This window comes from Montipora capricornis, chromosome 9 (assembly GCF_036669925.1).
Source record: "Montipora capricornis isolate CH-2021 chromosome 9, ASM3666992v2, whole genome shotgun sequence".
Classification (NCBI taxonomy): Eukaryota; Metazoa; Cnidaria; class Anthozoa; order Scleractinia; family Acroporidae; genus Montipora; species Montipora capricornis.
This window is the reverse complement of record NC_090891.1, coordinates 2,740,136-2,757,914: the sequence shown is the minus strand read 5'-3', so window position 1 is coordinate 2,757,914 and position 17,779 is coordinate 2,740,136. Positions and strand designations below refer to the sequence as shown.

Sequence of the window (17,779 nt, the reverse complement as noted above, 5' to 3'; positions counted from 1 at the left end):
GAAGAGGAAAAGCGAGAGAAATGCCAGGACCTAGCAAGAGAGATTCAGAAATTGTGGAGTGTCCGAACCCAGGTGCTTCCGGTAGTAATTGGGGCATTGGGAACAGTTCCAAAAAGGCTTGAAAGCAACTTAAAGCGCATTGGCACTAACACTTCTATAGAACTAATTCAAAAAAACCCTCTCTCCTTGGCACAGCAAGAATTTTGAGAAAGGTTCCAGAGCGATGAAAGCCATGATTAAATTTGAGTTTCCTTAGGCAACTTGTTGTTGACTGGCTCCCAAGAAGATAGCCCGGATCCAACTTTTGGAAAAGCCTGTGCTGAATCCACAATAATAATAATAATGGAAACTTTATTTGTCTTCGAATACAGTTGTAAATCTCTCTACGTATAGGCAATTAACAACTGGCTGCTTGAAATTGAGTGACATACTTGTATACTGTATTTACAAATGAATAAAAGAAAAAAAAAATATATATATATATATATATATATTACAGTTTTATTAAGTCTGGGCTATCCCAGGTCTTATTTCTACGACAGAATATAAAATATGTTGCTCTAATGGCGAGACTTATCATTTTTTTGATTATATAGTGTTGTTGCGTTTTGTCAATGCCAATGTCATTCATCATTTCTAAAAACGCAGAGCATTCGTTGGAGAGAACACCTAGGGAGCTCATGGAAAGGTTTACAAATTTGACAGATCTGTAGTTACTTCTCATGTCTTTGACCACGTTCATGTATTTTACTTTTTTGCGTTCTACATTGTTTTTAAGGTTAGATTCAAAACCAACCGTTAGTTCTAGAATATATAGGCACTTGGACTGTATTAGGAAAAGAAGATCTGGACGATAATTTTCACCAGTTATAATTGAAGGACTCGGAAAGCCATTGACATCAGCATAGAGTGAAGAGCGATCATTAATTACAGGTTGAAGTGAATTGGCAATGAAGTTGAGAATTGAGTCGTGTCTCCAGGTGAAGCGATCAAGGTAATGTTGACAACCAGCGACAATATGGAGGAGTGACTCAGGGTTAAGGCAAAAGGAGTAATCAGGACTTTGTGATAATCCCCATCTTGTCATATTCGTACGTGTAGGAAGGGAGTTGTTGATGTAGCGAATGGTAAAATTGTAGATGTTCTTGGGTAGATGAGACTGGGCAGACGACCAAATAGAGTTAACAGATGACAATGAGTGCTTGATAACATTTGCAAAAAAGAAACCTTGAGTTGTTAAGTGGTGTTGCAGTTTGCCTTCTTGATTCGAACGGAAGTCTTTGAGAACTTCCTTGGTGGATTTGAACACATCGTATTGAATATTGGTGTGACTGCTTGACGACTTCCAGAGATCTTTTAGGGAATCATTCCGTGACACTTTTAAGGAATTGCGGAGAACTGTTTTGCACTGAGTGAATTTAACTGAAGGAGGACAAATATTAAGGCCAAATTTATTGCGTTCTAGAAAAACATTACTCAGTGTACCTGATATCGGGATTTCAAGCCATTTTCGAATATAGCCGTTCACTATAGAATCAAGATTTGCTATTATCCAGGTTTTTGATATGTCAGCTACAGTAAAATGCCAGGACAGTTTAGATAGGACATAGCGGCTGTACAGCAGAAGTTTGAATTTGGGATGCAGTGGTTTCTCATCAATGTCACACATCAAGTCTTGTACAAGAGAGAACAATTCTGACATGTGTTGGTTGTTAGACATGTTGAAGTCAAAGTAGCGTCCCAAGTAACGAAATGATTCACCCATTTCCACACACGGGACAAGAACTAATAATAATAATAATAATAATAATAATAATAATAATATTATAATAATAATAATAATAATAATAATAATAATAATAATAATAATAGCAATAATAGCAATATGAAGAAGAAGAAGAATAGTAATATAAAAATGTATGTAAATATAAATAATAAATAGTATGAGGATACCCCATTTCAGTTACAGTTAATAAACCCTTCAAAATACATTGTTTATATAAATGAAAATGTAAATTGAAGACGATCCTCCCCTAATTCTATTAAAAAATAATTCCAAAGTCTCGGGCTTGCTACACGAAAAGCCCTGCGTAACTAACCATGCGCGATCTTCTATCAACCAAGTACTCCCTCGAGGGTGGCCTGATCGCATGAGGGAGCGAGACAGTTTCTAAGCTTGATGGCATCGTTAGATATTCTGTGGCCATGCCATGAAGACAACCCGTTTTGCTGATGGTAGCAGAATGTGCTACCAAGACTACCAAGACTGGAATGCTTTATGTAACTCCTACAAACTGAATTATATCTGTGGCCGTAGATAGCCTTACGGCCTAAGGAAACGAGGCTAATAATACTATACTTATTTTATACTCAACAAAATGTCGCGTTTCTGATTGGTCAATGATGAATACATAAACAGGTCACAGAGTGTAAAGAAGTTTTACAGTGCAATACGGAAGTTGTTTAGGAAACATAGCGATGAAGTGAATATACAATAAATAAAAAAACTCGTGCATTTCGTGATTTTGTTCACTTGTGATGTTCTTAAAGTTCTCAAATTCACGTCACTCGTAATCGTAAATTAAGAAATGCACCAGCAAGGTGTTCAGTCGTTTCCCGATTAGAGAGCTGCCTCGTTCGTTCGCGTCAGGCTTGCTCACTGCGGCAGCAATTAAGATTATTAATCACTGAAAGATTCATCTAAGCACTGTTCTACCAACTGCGAATTTCAAGCAAACTGAGCCTCAGGGCAATAGTTTGTCAAGTAAGAAGTAACTATTAAAGTTCTGAACCACATATATTAGGGAGCTAAGCGCTAGCAGGGACTCGGAAGACGACAGCTTCGAGAACGTTGTCTAAAGGTACTATTTTGCATAGGAAGAAAATATTTGAAGTGTATCTCGCCTTCAAAAATGGGCAGCCCGTGTAGTCCTGGATGCAGATATTGGAGAAAGGTGTGAAATGCTTTATATACGGCTTGATTGGTTGCCTTTTAAGGATAAGTAAAGCTCCAAAAGAGTAGTTTAATATTTACACGTAGGCGCGTTATAAATAAAAACGACTGTTCGGGCTATATAACACGGCTACTACATAAGAACTCAGATCAGACAGTCACCGCAGGACTAGTCGTTACAGAAACTATAACCTAATTTGTCCGCGATATATATAATAGGAAAACTGAAGGGGGTCGATATTTTTAATTTAAAGTACACGGCAATAAGCTTTGGAACAAATGAATGAAGGGGGTAGTTTCTAAAGAAACTGTTGTGCTGCGTCGGTGGAGAAAAAGTATACAAAAATTTGGTTTTATCAACGGAATTGATAATGTAAATTGGCCATCGTACAGAGATTCTAAACGCTGACATTTCGATCGAGCGTCAGCCCTTCGTCAGAGCGAATCGAGGAATTGCTGGTTACGTGTAGTTTTTATAGTAGAGTAAGAGCTACGGTAGGAGCTTTGTAACCCCCTCCGTTTGGATGTGGGGGAAAGGACACTATTGGCTATTTTAAGGCTGCTCCAAAAACAATTTTTTTTTTAACTTAGTAATTTTAAGCTTCTTGTAAGATTGTATCTTCATGGCGATTTATGGTTTTTAACTTTGAATTTTTTATCTCTTTTTGTTATCTTTCGTACGGTCATAAATTTTAAATTTTGACTCAGTTCCGGAGTAGCTTAAAGCGTTTTCGGCTCAAGTTCAGAAATATCTGTTATGTGCTACTTTCTATAAATAAAGTTGACTGACTGACTGACTGACTGACTCAGTGACTGACTGATTGACTGAATTACCCCAAGACGTTCGGCATAGAAAGCGTAAATCAACATTCCGGGAACAAAATTGGTATGGAAAGGTGAGACGGTTTAGAGAGAAGATTTTAAAATTATCGTCAGGTGCTAGCGTCCTTTACTTAATTAACCTTAAATTTGATCATATCATATGATATACGATAGGACAGCTAAGAAATGTACCAAAACTGATGTAAAACACACATTCAGGGCGTGCAGAGCCTTTCTGAACGTACGCTACTCCAGTTAATAGATGGATTTTTCTTACAATACCGCCCCGAAAAATTCAAAATGCTCATTGCTATAAATAGTACGTATTTTTATACAGTCCTGGGCCTGAAGCGACGAAGATCTCCAAGTCAGGAGAATAGAAACGTTCGTTCATCCTGTTGTCTATAAAAACTTGAAATACTGATGATATGTGCCACGTCAACAGAGTTGCAGAAAATAACCCGTTTCGGGAACTCATGACTAGGAGCCGGTGTATGCATTGTATCTTGAAGTCATCCTTTGCGGGTATCTTTCTATTTTTCTTTTCTTTTTTGCTTTTACTCCGGTTCCAAGTGTATTTAGTTTCCTACCATCAGTATACAATTAAGGACTTTTAGATCGAAGGACGAGGGCTACTACGAGTACCAGTTTTCCCTTCTGAGCACGCGCACTTCGAAAAGTGTCGACCTCTAAACCTTATGCGCATGCTCAGTACGGAAAACTTGAATTCGTAATCGTCCTCGCCCTGCGATCTAAAGGTCCCTACAAAGAACTGTTTTACTCACCAGTTGAGTGGCCAATGGCAAGTAAACAGCCGAAAAGAACTAACAGCCACGATTTCTTCATAGTGTCGACGCTAACTTCCTGAGAACCAAAAGGCAACTAAGTACCGTACAGGTTGAGAACCAACAAGAACAGACACACATAGAGTGCTTACCATTCAGCCAAGAATGCCGGAAATTTCGAAAAATGGCGAATGGAGCAGTCTTTTTTTCGGAAGACCCTTTCGGAAAATATGGAATACCCTCAGAGTTACTCCTGATTTTCCGATCGGAACGGAATTTCGGAAATCCCTGTACATTTTACCGATCCTGCCGTTTCCAGCCTCTATTTCGTGTCAAATCGAGTCATGAGGGAACGAAAGGCCTGGGAACCATGCTTTGAAAATGGAACATTTATATTGCTACCATAAATGTTCCATTTTTCAGTGCATTTTCGTCCGTTTGGTCGGCGTAGTTGGAAAACCTCTTCGTCTCAAACATTAAAAAAATGAACTTCTCTAACCATTTAGCAACGGTCTTATATTCGGCTTTTCGAAATCGTTTTGAATGAAATTTTACCAGGAACGTCTACACCAAATCAATATTTAATTGTTGGAATTTAAGTCATTTTGTAACAATGTATTAGTCAACTTCAATTCTACAAGATTAAATAAAGCGGTGAAAACTTACAGAGAAGTAGGCTGAAGGGGGTTGATATTTTTCAGTGCATTTTCGTCCGTTTGGTCGGAGTAGTTGGAAAACCTCATCGTATCAAACATTAAAAAAATGAACTTCTCTAACCATTTAGGAACGGTCTTATATTCGGCTTTTTGAAATAATTTTGAATAAGTTGAATTTAAGTCATTTTGTAACAATGTATTAGTCAACTTCAATTCTACAAGATTAAATAAAGCGGTGAAAACTTACAGAGAAGTAGACTGAAGGAGGTCGATATTTTTCAGTACATTTTCGTCCGTTTGGTTGGCGTAGTTGGAAAACCTCTTCGTCTCAACCATTAAAAAAATGAACTTCTCTAACCATTTAGCAACGGTCTTATATTCGGGTTTTCGAAATCGTTTTGAATGAAATTTTACCAGGAACGTCTACACTAAATCAATATTTAATTTCTTTGAATTTGTTTATTTTTGGATTTAAGAACAAATGTAACCCAAGGCCGAACATTTCGTTAAAACAACAGCTAAAAAATCAAATCTGCTAATATTCTCACGTTTAGTACACATTGTTAGGGCACAAATCACTGCCCTATTTGTTTAGCTCAATGTCGGTATATTTGTGAGAAATTTCATTAAAATATCACTGTCATTGCTTAGAATTTTAGGCAAAAGTCCGATGCTTCGCACTGCAAAAGGAAACTAATAGTGTTTTGAACAATTACGTGAACCAAAACTCTGATATCTATATTATTACATATCTTTTACCAAATATTAGAAAGTTAGGCCTTTCCATTGACGAAATCTAATTAAATTTGTCTTGCATTATTTTATCCCGATGGAAAGTAGGTCAAAATTAGCGTATTCTCTAACTTCGAGGTACGCGATTCAAATGCACGAATCTCTGGGTTTTGAAAGTTTGAAGGTTTTTTTTTCCGATGACCAACACTTTTGTTGGTGAGAAAATTGAACGGGAGGATATTAAGATCAAACTTTGGATCAAATGCACAGTAATTAACTGACTAGAATTTCTAAAATGCAACTCAACAAAACCTGCTCATTTCAAGACTTTCCTCGTGCTTTCCTACTACTTTCGTATCTTCAAGTAATTAATATATCTTACCCTGATATGCCAAGAAGAAAAATTGTTAAATTCCCTTGGTTCCAAGAAGAGTTGTATCCATGAATAAAAATGGAAGATGATTAAAAAAGTGGCGGAAATGAGATTTGTAACCGCACCATTCAAGGACAAACGTGTGTTCATATATATTAGTTCAAGCCAACTGGACAAGCGGAAATTTCAATTTCAATACTAATATTAGGAAAACGAAAACAGAAAGAAAAGATCTCTTTTAGTAGTCCAGCCATATTTGCAATTAAATAGCAAGATTGTGCACTTGTGGCAAAAGCAGCCAAACTCGGCAAAATGATATCGATAGTACTAGATCAACTGGACATTTTTAGCTATGGAACCCATACAAAATACCTGGGGGAGGGCACAATGTGCCCTCGGGAGGAGGGGTCGTATCCGTTTTGTCCAGGTCGTGAAGTGATCCGGAGAAATGAAACAAAAAAAGGCTTCCAAAGCTTGTCATTATTATTCTCTTGACAAAGCACAAGATTTATCCAATGAAAACCTTAAAATAACTTTTTTTGATTAGTTTATAAAAAACCTGAAAAAGTGTATATGAAATTCCTTTGTTAAGGTATTTCAATAACAATTTAAACATTAATGAAGATGCTGAATTAATTTACTTGTCTCATTGGCTATAATACTGTAAAGGTACACTTGGATAGCCCTTAGTTCATCATTTCATTTAGAATATTTTCAAGACGACTGCTACTGGATTAAGCAAGTGAGCATGGGAAAGAGAAAAGGCCTGGTTGCACAGGAAATACAACAGGGCGGCCAGAAACTCGTGGTTCTTTGCTCTGCTCTATTGTGTGAAACTATTCCCTTGTTCTGCCTCGTAGAGGTAAGGTTCTTTATTATTTTCCACGTTTATTGAATTTAAGTCATTTTGTAACAATGTATTAGTCAACTTCAATTCTACAAGATTAAATAAAGCGGTGAAAACTTACAGAGAAGTAGACTGAAGGGGGTCGATGTTTTTAATTTCAAGTACATGGCAATAAGCTTTGGAACAAATGAATGAAGGGGGTAGTTCTTAAAGAAACTGTGGTGCTGCGTCGGTGGAGAAGTAGTATACAAAAATTTGGTTTTATCAACGGAGTTGATAATGTAAATTGGCCACCGTACAGAAATCTAAAAGCTGACATTTCGAGCGTTAGCCCTTCGTCAGAGCGAAAGGAGGAATTGTGGGTTACGTGTAGTTTTTATAGTAGAGTAAAAGCTACGGTAGGAGCTTTGTAACAGCCTCCCTTTGGATGTGGGGGAAAGGGCATTATTGGCTCTTTTAAGGCTGCTCCAATTTTTTTTTAACTTAAGATTGTATCTTCATCGCGATTTATGGTTTTTAACTTTGAATTTTTTATATCTTTTGTTATCTTATTTTAAATTTCAGTTCCGGAGTAGCTTCAAGCGTTTTCGGCTCAAGTTCAGAAATATCTGTTATGCGCCACTTTCTATAAATAAAGTTGACTGTTTGACTGACTGACTCAGTGACTGACTGATTGACTGAATTACCCCAAGACGTTCGGCATAGAAAGTGTGAATCAACATTCCGGGAACAAAATTGTTATGGAAAGGTGAGACGGTTTAGAGAGAAGATTTTAAAATTATCGTCAGGTGCTAGCGTCCTTTACTTACTTAACCTTAAATTTGATCATATCATATGATATACGATAGGACGGCTACGAAATGTACCAAAACTGTTGTAAAACACACATTCAGGACGTGCCGCCCCGAAAAATTCAAAATGCTCATTGGTATAAATAGTACGTAGTATTTTTATACAGTCCTGGTCCTAAAGCGACAAAGATCTGCAAGTCAGGAGAATAGAAACGTTCGTTCATCCTGTTGTCTACAAAAACTTGAAATACTGATGATATATGCCACGTCAACAGAGTTGCAGAAAATAACCCGTTTCGGGAACCCATGAGTAGCTAATATAGGAGCCGGTGTATGCATTGTATCTTAAAGTCATCCTTTGCGGGTATCTTTCTATTTTTCTTTTCTTTTTTTTCTTTTACCCCGGTTCCAAGTGTATTTAGTGTCCTACCATCAGTATACAATTAGGGACTTTTAGATCAAAGGACGAGGGCTACTACGAGTACCAGTTTTCCCTTCTGAGCACGCGCACTTCGAAAAGTGTCGGCCTCTAAACCTTATGCGCATGCTCACTACGAAAAACTTGAATTCGTAATCGTCCTCGCCCTGGGATCTAAAGGTCCCTACAAAGAACTGTTTTACTCACCAGTTGAGTGGCCAATGGCAAGTAAACAGCCGAAAAGAACTAACAGCCACGATTTCTTCATAGTGTCGACGCTAACTTCCTGAGAACCAAAAGGCAACTAAGAACCGTACAGGTTGAGAACCAAAAAGAACAGACACACATAGAGTGCTTACCATTCAGCCAAGAACCCCGGAAATGTCGAAAAATGGCGAATGGAGCAGTCTTTTTTTCGGAAGACCCTTTCGGAAAATATGGAATACCCTCAGAGCTACTCCTGATTTTTCGATCGGAACGGAATTTCGGAAATCCCTGAACATTTTACCGATCCTGCCGTTTCCAGCCTCTATTTCGTGTCAAATCGAGTCATGAAGGAACGAAAGGCCTGGGAACCATGCTTTGAAAATGGAACATTTATGCTGCTACCATAAATGTTCCATTTTTCAGTGCATTTTCGTCCGTTTGGTTGGCGTAGTTGGAAAACCTCTTCGTCTCAAACATTAAAAAAATGAACTTCTCTAACCATTTAGCAGTGGTCACGTTGACTTCAAGGGTCTTATATTCGGCTTTTCGAAATCGTTTTGAACGAAATGTTACCAGGAACGTCTACACTAAATCAATATTTAATTTCTTTGAATTTGTTTATTTTTGGATTTAAGAACAAATGTAACCCAAGGCCGAACATTTCGTTAAAACAACAGCTAAAAAATCAAATCTGCTAATATTCTCACGTTTAGCACACATTGTTAGGGCACAAATCACTGCCCTATTTGTTTAGCTCAATTTCGGTATATTTGTGAGAAATTTCATTAAAATATCACTGTCATTGCTTAGAATTTTAGGCAAAAGTCCGATGCTTCGCACTGCAAAAGGAAACTAATAGTATTTTCCACAATTATGTGAACCAAAACTCTGATATCTATATTATTACATATCTTTTACCAAATATTAGAAAGTTAGACCTTTCCATAGACGAAATCTAATTAAATTTGTCTTGCATTATTTTATCCAGATGGAAAGTAGGTCAAAATTAGCGTATTCTCTAACTTCGAGGTACTCAATTCAAATGCACGAATCCCTGGGTTTTTAAAGTTTGAAGGTTTTTCTTTCCGATGACCAACACTTTTGTTGGGGAGAAAATTGAACGGGAGGATATTAAGATCAAAATTTGGATCAAAGGCACAGTAATTAAGTGACTAGAATTTCTAAAATGCAACTGAACAAAACCTACTCATTTCAAGACTTTCCTCCTGGATTCCTACTACTTTCGTATCTTCAAGTAATTAATATATCTTACCCTAATATGCCAAGAAGAAACATTGTTAAATTCCCTTGGTTCCAAGAAGAGTTGTATTCATGAATAAAAATGGAAGATGATTAAAAAAGTGGCGGAAATGAGATTTGTAACCACACCATGCAAGGACAAACGTGTGATCATATATATTAGTTCAAGCCAACTGGACAAGCGGAAATTTCAATTTCAATACTAATATTAGGAAAACGAAAACAGAAAGAAAAGATCTCTTTTTGTCGTCCAGCCATATTTGCAATTAAATAGCAAGATTGTGCACTTGTGGTAAAAGCAGCCAAACTCGGCAAAATGATATCGATAGTGCTAGATCAACTGGACACTTTTAGCTATGGAGCCCATACAAAATACCTGGGGGTGGGCACAATGTGCCCTCGGGAGGAGGGGTCGTATCCGTTTTGTCCAGGTCGTGAAGTGATCCGGAGAAATGAAACAAAAAAAGGCTTCCAAAGCTTGTCATTCTCATTCTCTTGACAAAGCACAAGATTTATCCAATGAAAACCTTAAAATAACTTTTTTTGACTAGTTTATAAAAAAACCTGAAATATTTTGTTAGAAATTCCTTTGTTAAGGTATTTCAATAACAATTGAAAAAAAAAATGAAGATGCTGAATTAATTTACTTGTCTCATTGGCTATAATACTGTAAAGGTACATTTGGATAGCCCTTAGTTCATCATTTCATTTAAAAATTTTCAAGATGACTGCTACTGGATTAAGCGAGTGAGCATGGGAAAGAGAAAAGGCCTGGTTGCACAGGAAATACAACATGGCGGCCAGAAACTCGTGGTTCTTTGCTCTGCTCTATTGTGTGAAACTATTTCCTTGTTCTGCCTTGTAGAGGTAAGGTTCTTTATTATTTTCCACGTTTATTGAATTTAAGTCATTTTGTAACAATGTATTAGTCAACTTCAATTCTACGAGATTAAATAAAGCGGTGAAAACTTACAGAGAACTTATTGAGGTCGAGCTTACGTAAAGAGATTAGTTACATTTGTATTTCACGCAATGGAGCAAATGCTATTTACCGTTTGATGGTCAATGAGGAAAGGCCCTTCCTACCTCCTATTTGTGTCTTTATTGGAAATAAAAGAACTGTGTTTAAAGAAGTGAAAGAAACAAAAGACAATAAATCTGAAATTATATCTCAAGTCGACTGGGACAAGTGTATACCGTTCCAAAACGTCACTACAGAAAGATTACAATGTCCCTTGGACACAATGCAAAAAGAGGCGGATGTATGGTATGACACATTGTGCCTTAACATCTGGAGATCCCGAGAACTCGGTTGCATGCCTTTTGAAACAAGGTTATTGACGTTAGGTTTGCAAAAAGGAGAGTTATCACAGTTATTCTGTGCAAAGCGGGATAAAAGGCACACATGATGACGAAATAAGTTCAGCAATTCGAAGCTTGAGAGAGCGCAGAAAAGAAAAGCCAGTAAAATTGTGGGGAAAGACGTTACCCAGGGGAAACACCGCAGACGTCCGCCCAATGCCGCTTTTTCTGTAATGAAACCTTAACAGAAAGTGCTCGTGTCCTTAACGATACATTCCTACTTGGAAAACTCAGTGCCGGAGACATGGCTGCACTTGACGCTATGTACCATACTCAATGTTGCAGCACTGTCTAGATTTGACAGCAGATAAAGATAGACGTGAAGTTTTCCATGCCTTTAGTGAAGACCTTGCAGCTGTTTTGAAGAAAGCAACCGAGGAAAATACCGACAACGAGGCAATGGTGGTTGCAAAAGCAGCCACAATTATTTTTTTCCGGTCATTTTCAAGGTAAATTTGAACTAAGCTGCCAAGAAGCCTCTGTCCCTCAGTCGTTAACATGTTTAATTGAGGTGATCATGGGTGGCTTAAGTATAAAGACGCAGTCAAGCGACATAGTAGAAGATCAAGCTGCTCTCGCTGTACCCCAGCTAATACGATTCAACTCTGTAGTTCGACGTTGCAAAGAATTACAAGCCATTTATAATTACCATTCAAAGGTTCGTAAGACTCCATTACCACCTTATGTAGGTCTTTTACAAGCAGAAACAGGAAAAAAGGCTTGGTTGACAAGTTATGCGACCTTTCATACAACAGAGTCCTAGAAATCTCAAGTGAAATGGTTAACAAAATGGGAGCACTATATCAAACGGAGAAAGTTGTTTGTCCTTCTAACCTTAAACTGAACCTGTTTAATACAAGTGCAGTCGATAATATCGATCACAATCCCAGTTCAACTACCGCAACAGGTTCATTACACGGCACAGCAATATCGCTTTTTCAACACCCTACAAGGGAGAACCGTGGTCAGGAAAGACCTTTGGTACAACATATGTTTGATCGGCTTACCCCTCTTTGGTATCACTCCTCTTCCCAAGCAATATGCAGAAACACCCCCAGTACAAGCTTGAACAACTGATCCTTTGTTTCCAAATACTGAAATAAAGCCTGACGACTTTCATTGTTTAACTGTAGATCTGTCAACTCCAGTTATCGCTAGAGACCAACCACTTTATGCAATCTTCTACAAAAACATTTATTGGCAATGACCAGAAACGCATGGCGAAAAAACGTTTGTTGTTGTACTTGGGGGACTCCACACTGAGATGGCCTTATGGAGAGCACTGGGAGATTGACTAGAAGGAAGCGGTTGGGGAATATACGGAGACATGTTGAACGAGCTCCTGAGTGCTCTTAAGGTGTTCCATGGGTAAGCAAATTCCATTTCCATTTCCATTTCCATAACGCAAGCCAGTGTGGCATCATCTGGAACAGCTGAAAGCCTCCCATGTGCCAAGAACTAAGCATGCTCATCAAGTTACTACCTGCAGCCTCCATATTCTAATGGATAGAGCCTATGATTACTACGTTGAGAGACTCTCAGACAACGATACCAGACTAGAGTTCCACCAGTGGCAAGAGTATAAATCTTCATGCCCGCAATTTAAATATTGGTCATTAGTAATGAATATTTAACCGACGATCCTACTGTTTGTGAAATCAATGCGTGAGGGCCGATTCAGCCTCTGCAAAGGATCTGTCAGAAATTTACTACCCTGGTTTTTTGCATTGGACAAGGTTAATTCACACGATGGCTGACAGTACACTTACATGACATGATACAGTTAGATGAGACCTGTGCAAGTGTGAAGTAGAAGTTCGAATTGAGGGTTTCTTTGTGTTGCGAAAGACGCAGAGGAAATTCTCAGCTCTTGCAGTGGACCATGCTCATGAGCAAAACAAGAAGCTTGTAAGAGGCAAGTGTAACAAAACAACTTACTAATGTGAATATTTGGTTTAATTCAATTAAGGTTGATAATTTAAGTTGACGTTATTAGACAACACTATTTAGTTTCTAAAGATGATGAAACGAAACATTTGCAGGCGCCCCCTGCCGCAAAAACACTTCTTCTTTTACTTTTGCTCCTTGATGTCTCTTGCCTTTGGTTATTCTCATGAACTTGGCTTTCTATTACTTTCCAAATGACATGGTAGCGCTGTGGGATTAACAGAGAACTCTGCTCAGCTCCTGAGGTGGATGGTGTCAGGTCCAGAAATTGCTAGGCCTTTCGCCAAATTTGAGTCTACACTGGATACCATCAAGACGAATTCTTTGCTCACGATAACCAAGCATGTCCCCCGTCCCTTTCGAAATTTGGAAACCTGCAACTAGGCGTGAAGTCCGACTTGTCGAAGTGTCTAGAGAATCTGACAACCAACCCATCTATCACTCCAGTGGTGGATGTAATTCTTATCCATGGTGCTGCTCTTGTCAACATGTTGAAGCCATTTGGAGCACTACGCAAATCAAGTTTATTTGCCTTTCATCTTTTTGCAGATACAGAGTGTGGAACGGGTTGATATCATCTGGAATAGATACATCCCAAGCAGCTTAAAGGTGCAAACCCGTGACAAAAGTGGAACGGGTGTCCGTCGCAGAGTAGAAGCAGATGTCGGGCTTCCTGAAGAAGAATCTAACAACCACATTGGCATCTGAAGAAAACAAGAGCATTCTTTCCACAAGCGACACTTTAGTATTGTCATCATCTTTTGATAGGTCGCCTCAGATATCACCTTGCACGCACGAGGAGGCTGGCACAAGGCTACGTTTGCACGCATTTTAAAGTAAGACACAAGGTTTTGACAAAATTATTCTCTGTACAGTAGACACTGATGTCGTAGTACTCGCTATTTCCATCTTCAGTCGCTTGTGGATCGCGTTCGGAGTTGGTAAGCAATATAGAGACTATAGATATATTGCAATACATGACATTGTCAGGGTTCTCGGAGAATAGAAATCTCAAGTGTTTTACTTATTTCAAGCATTCACAGGCTGTGATCAGATATCTGCATTCCTGGGACGAGGGAAGGGAACAGCCTGGGCCACATGGATGTCTTTTGAAGACGTCACTGCAGTTTTCACGGCCCTAAGCAAACAGCCTACTAGGCAGGACGTTCTAGGTGCTACGCTTGTGCTTGAGGGATTTGTGGTACTGATGACCGAATAAGCCAGTGCCAAAGGGTAAATGATGCCAGAAAAGTTTTATTCGCACAGAAAGGGAGGACCCTTGAGAATATTCCCCTACTTCTGATTGATTATAACAGCGCGCCTTGAGAGTGGCCTACCAAGCTGAACATTGTTCGGGACGGTCCCTGGTTTCTAACCCTGAACTACCTTCCCCTTGTGAATGGGGGTGGATAAAATCAGAGACAGATGCACGGAAGCCTCGGTGGACCGCGTTACCTGAAGCGTCGAAAGTATGCCAGGAGCTGGTGAAATGTGGGTGCAAAGCTGAAAGAGGTTGCAAAGGACGTTGTAAATGTGTGAAAGCTGGAATGTCTTGCATTGCACTTTGCAAATGCGGTGGGGAATGCAAAGCAGAGGTTTAAGCTTGCTGACTTAAGAAGATTAATCAAAAGTCTGTACCACTGGACTCAAAGTAACACTTAATATGACTTGGTGTGAAATTGTTGCAGATCCAGGTAATAACAGGTTACATTGAACATGAGATGAAAAAAGCGTTAAACAGTGGTTTTTCTTTTATGAAGGGTTATTCCATACATAGTTTATTAATAGCTGTTACGAGAGCGTGATTGCCCATTCTAAGCCAAGGTGCAAAGCGTACCCCCCCCCCCCCCACCCCCACCCCCAAGTTGTGAAACCCCTATCTTTAGTGAAATACCAAGGTAAGAGTCAAGCGAACGTCATTAAGACATATCTTCTGGTAATTTGGCCTAACTGCCTTTATTCACAGCAATTCCAGCAATTTCTTTGAAAATGTAACTAATTCCCCCCCCCCCCCAGAGCAAAGATATCCCCCCCCCCCCCCCTGGCACAGATCCATCTGCTAATATTGTTTAGTATTTCAAGTACTTTCACCTTGCCAAATTGGGTGCTTTTACTCTTAAGTGCACAATTTTTTTAACATACATTCTTAAAGCATTTGTCCATTGCATCACTCGAAGCTTGGTATTGGGTGGAGGAGCGGGGCAAACCTGAGGTGGAGAGTGCCAACGCAATTGACGAATGATGGGAAGAGTGGGACAGCGTGGCCAAAGTGCGATCGTGGAATAGGGAAAATTGAAGTTCAGGTTATTTAAGGGGAAACAGGAGTATTTCTTCAAGTAAGCTCAGGTTAGTGAACCCTTGGTGCTCACAATTTGTATTCTGTAACGTGAAAATTAAGGTTTGCGACATAAACGCGTTTGATTTTTGTCAGGAATTTGTGCAACGTGCAGGAAGGTTCTAAGGGAGCTAGTTACCATCAAAACAGAGAGGTCCACAAAGCACTCGCCACTTGCAGTTTCTGATGAAGCCACTGTTGTTAAGCACCTCGAAAAGTTGAGTCTGGTAAGTCTTGTCACATTCCTTAGCATTTATGTTCTGTTTCGTTTTTCGCCCTCCTCTAAACAAGAATGCCTGATCGAAGGTTAGTTAATGATCGTCATAGCCTTGAACGAGAGATGAGGTGAATTGAAATTCTAGTTGATCGTATTATGATGAAAACTTGAAGTTTAAATTTAAAAATCATGATTAGTTAGTAAAATTTACTCTTCTGTTCCTGTGTCGCACTGAACCAAGATGAGGAGGAAACAAACTACCAGAAGGCACTTTTCTGCACTCCAGTGTCCAGGATATAGAGGTGATACAAGTGTTTTTGAACCATCTTTAGTCAGTGAACATACAGCATCACCAAGGGAGAAGTTGAACGAGTTATTAGCCTCGCGAGACGTAAGTCCAATCCGTCATTCCATGGAAACACCGTGATCACATACATCTGATTGGAACAAGCGGCTGTATACGAGAAAAGTGCGACAGGCCGTTAATACATGCTTCACCGAAATTGCTCGTGGTGATTCTGAAATGCTGCTCTCAGCCCTGGTCAAGTCAAAAGGTGATGAATGTACCTTTGACACCTCCCTGATGGAATGCCTGGCTGAATGTTACCGCAGTGCAGATCACTGGAGTGCACGGAGACAGATTTTGTCCGTCATGGCAGACAAACTGAGTTTCAAGGAACGGCAAAAATGGATCCGAACTTGACCAGGTATCGCTTTAACATTGCCAGACATCATCTCCTGCTCCATGGAAGAGGTACTAAAGTCCCAGCCGTTAAATGCACTAGAATGTATATATATTGCGCCTGAGAAGCTGGATCATTTCATAGCGTTTATTGGGAGTACTCACATAGTGCAAGAGTGCCTTTTGGTGAAAAAAACTAAAGCTATCATCACGAGTGGAAATCAAAGTTCCCAATGTTGTGAGAAGCCTGATTACCGAGCATATTACAGTATCTAAGTTACTGTGCAAAGTTCTGAGCAAAGTTCTCTGCAAGGGTGGATTATTTTCCAGCAACTGGAGAGACTCCTACAGTGTTCCATTCCCCTAAGGCAAAGTTCCCGTGCAGCAGAGATGATTGTTTCATATGCAAAGAGGGCGCTGGAAGAAAAGGTTCGTGCGCTACCAATTGCGTCACTTATGAGATCAAGTGTAAGGAGTGTGGTGATGTATACGTCTAGAAACGCTTACACTCGAGGAAAGGAACACCTGAGACTTTTGGAGGGAGAACAGGAAGAATCTGCACTATAAAGGCATTGCGAGGAAGAACACGGCGGGATAGAACAGGATTTCAGCATGAACGTTTTCGGTAGTTACAGAAGTGACCCTATGGCAAGACAGGTAGCAGAGGCGGTCAGAATTAGAAAAATTCCCGCTGCACAGCTGATGAACACAAGAACTGAATGGAACTATGTGCGAATTCCCAAAGCGACCCTGGTTGAATGATTGTTTTGTTTTTACGTCTTTTTTTTGTACCGTGGATAACATTACTTAGTTTGATTTACATACTGTTCTACTAACATTGAAGAGGCTCGAACTGAGCGAAATATATTTGTTATATGTGATTTTCGTGAGTGTCCAAAGCTTCAAACTTCAAACTTTAATCAACATGGTCAACATTTCGAAGGCTTTGCTGGCCTCAGCATATGAAATTAGTAGAAAATGGTGAAAAAGCATTTGAAGAACGAGAAGCTCTGGTTGACGCGCTGGGAGATAACTATGGAAAGGGTTTCGTGTGGACTAAGGTGCAAAAGGCAAAACTCCAATTACCGAAGCGCTGCCTTAAAGGTGACTACAAGGTGAGTTTGTTTGCGAGAAGAAACACCTCCAAGTGGATTAAGGCGGCAGTAAACATGAAGTTCAATGGAATTTGAAAAATTGTATGCCAAAATATCATCCGAAAATGTGCATTAAATACCACAAAACATCGGTTCGTGGGATGAGCTGAAATTTTTTTTTTTTTTTTTTAAGCTTTCAAGCTTAGTTCGATTTGACAACGTACAGAAATATAGCCATGAAACTACAGAGAAGGCACTGTTTAGTGAACGAACAGCAAGATTCATACACAGGCTCTTC

General features: G+C 39.3%; 1 protein-coding gene across 6 annotated transcripts in view; it reads right to left on the bottom strand.

The window, feature by feature from the left end:
- The window catches only part of LOC138015242 (pancreatic lipase-related protein 2-like), a 29,588-nt gene that overhangs the window by 10,519 nt on the left and 1,290 nt on the right, over positions 1–17,779 (bottom strand). The window contains exons 1-2 of one of the 6 annotated variants that reach the window (XM_068862208.1): positions 9,084–9,101; positions 8,585–8,663 (exon numbers count right to left, since the gene is read on the bottom strand). In XM_068862208.1, the coding sequence (XP_068718309.1) occupies positions 8,585–8,663; positions 9,084–9,086 (82 nt within the window). In that variant the 5' untranslated portion in view covers positions 9,087–9,101. Of the gene's footprint in view, positions 1–4,560; positions 4,640–5,226; positions 5,348–5,463; positions 5,618–6,330; positions 6,487–8,584; positions 8,664–9,083; positions 9,102–17,779 lie in introns of those variants that run through there. The other 5 variants (XM_068862206.1, XM_068862209.1, XM_068862210.1 and 2 more) reach the window with 5 other exon arrangements.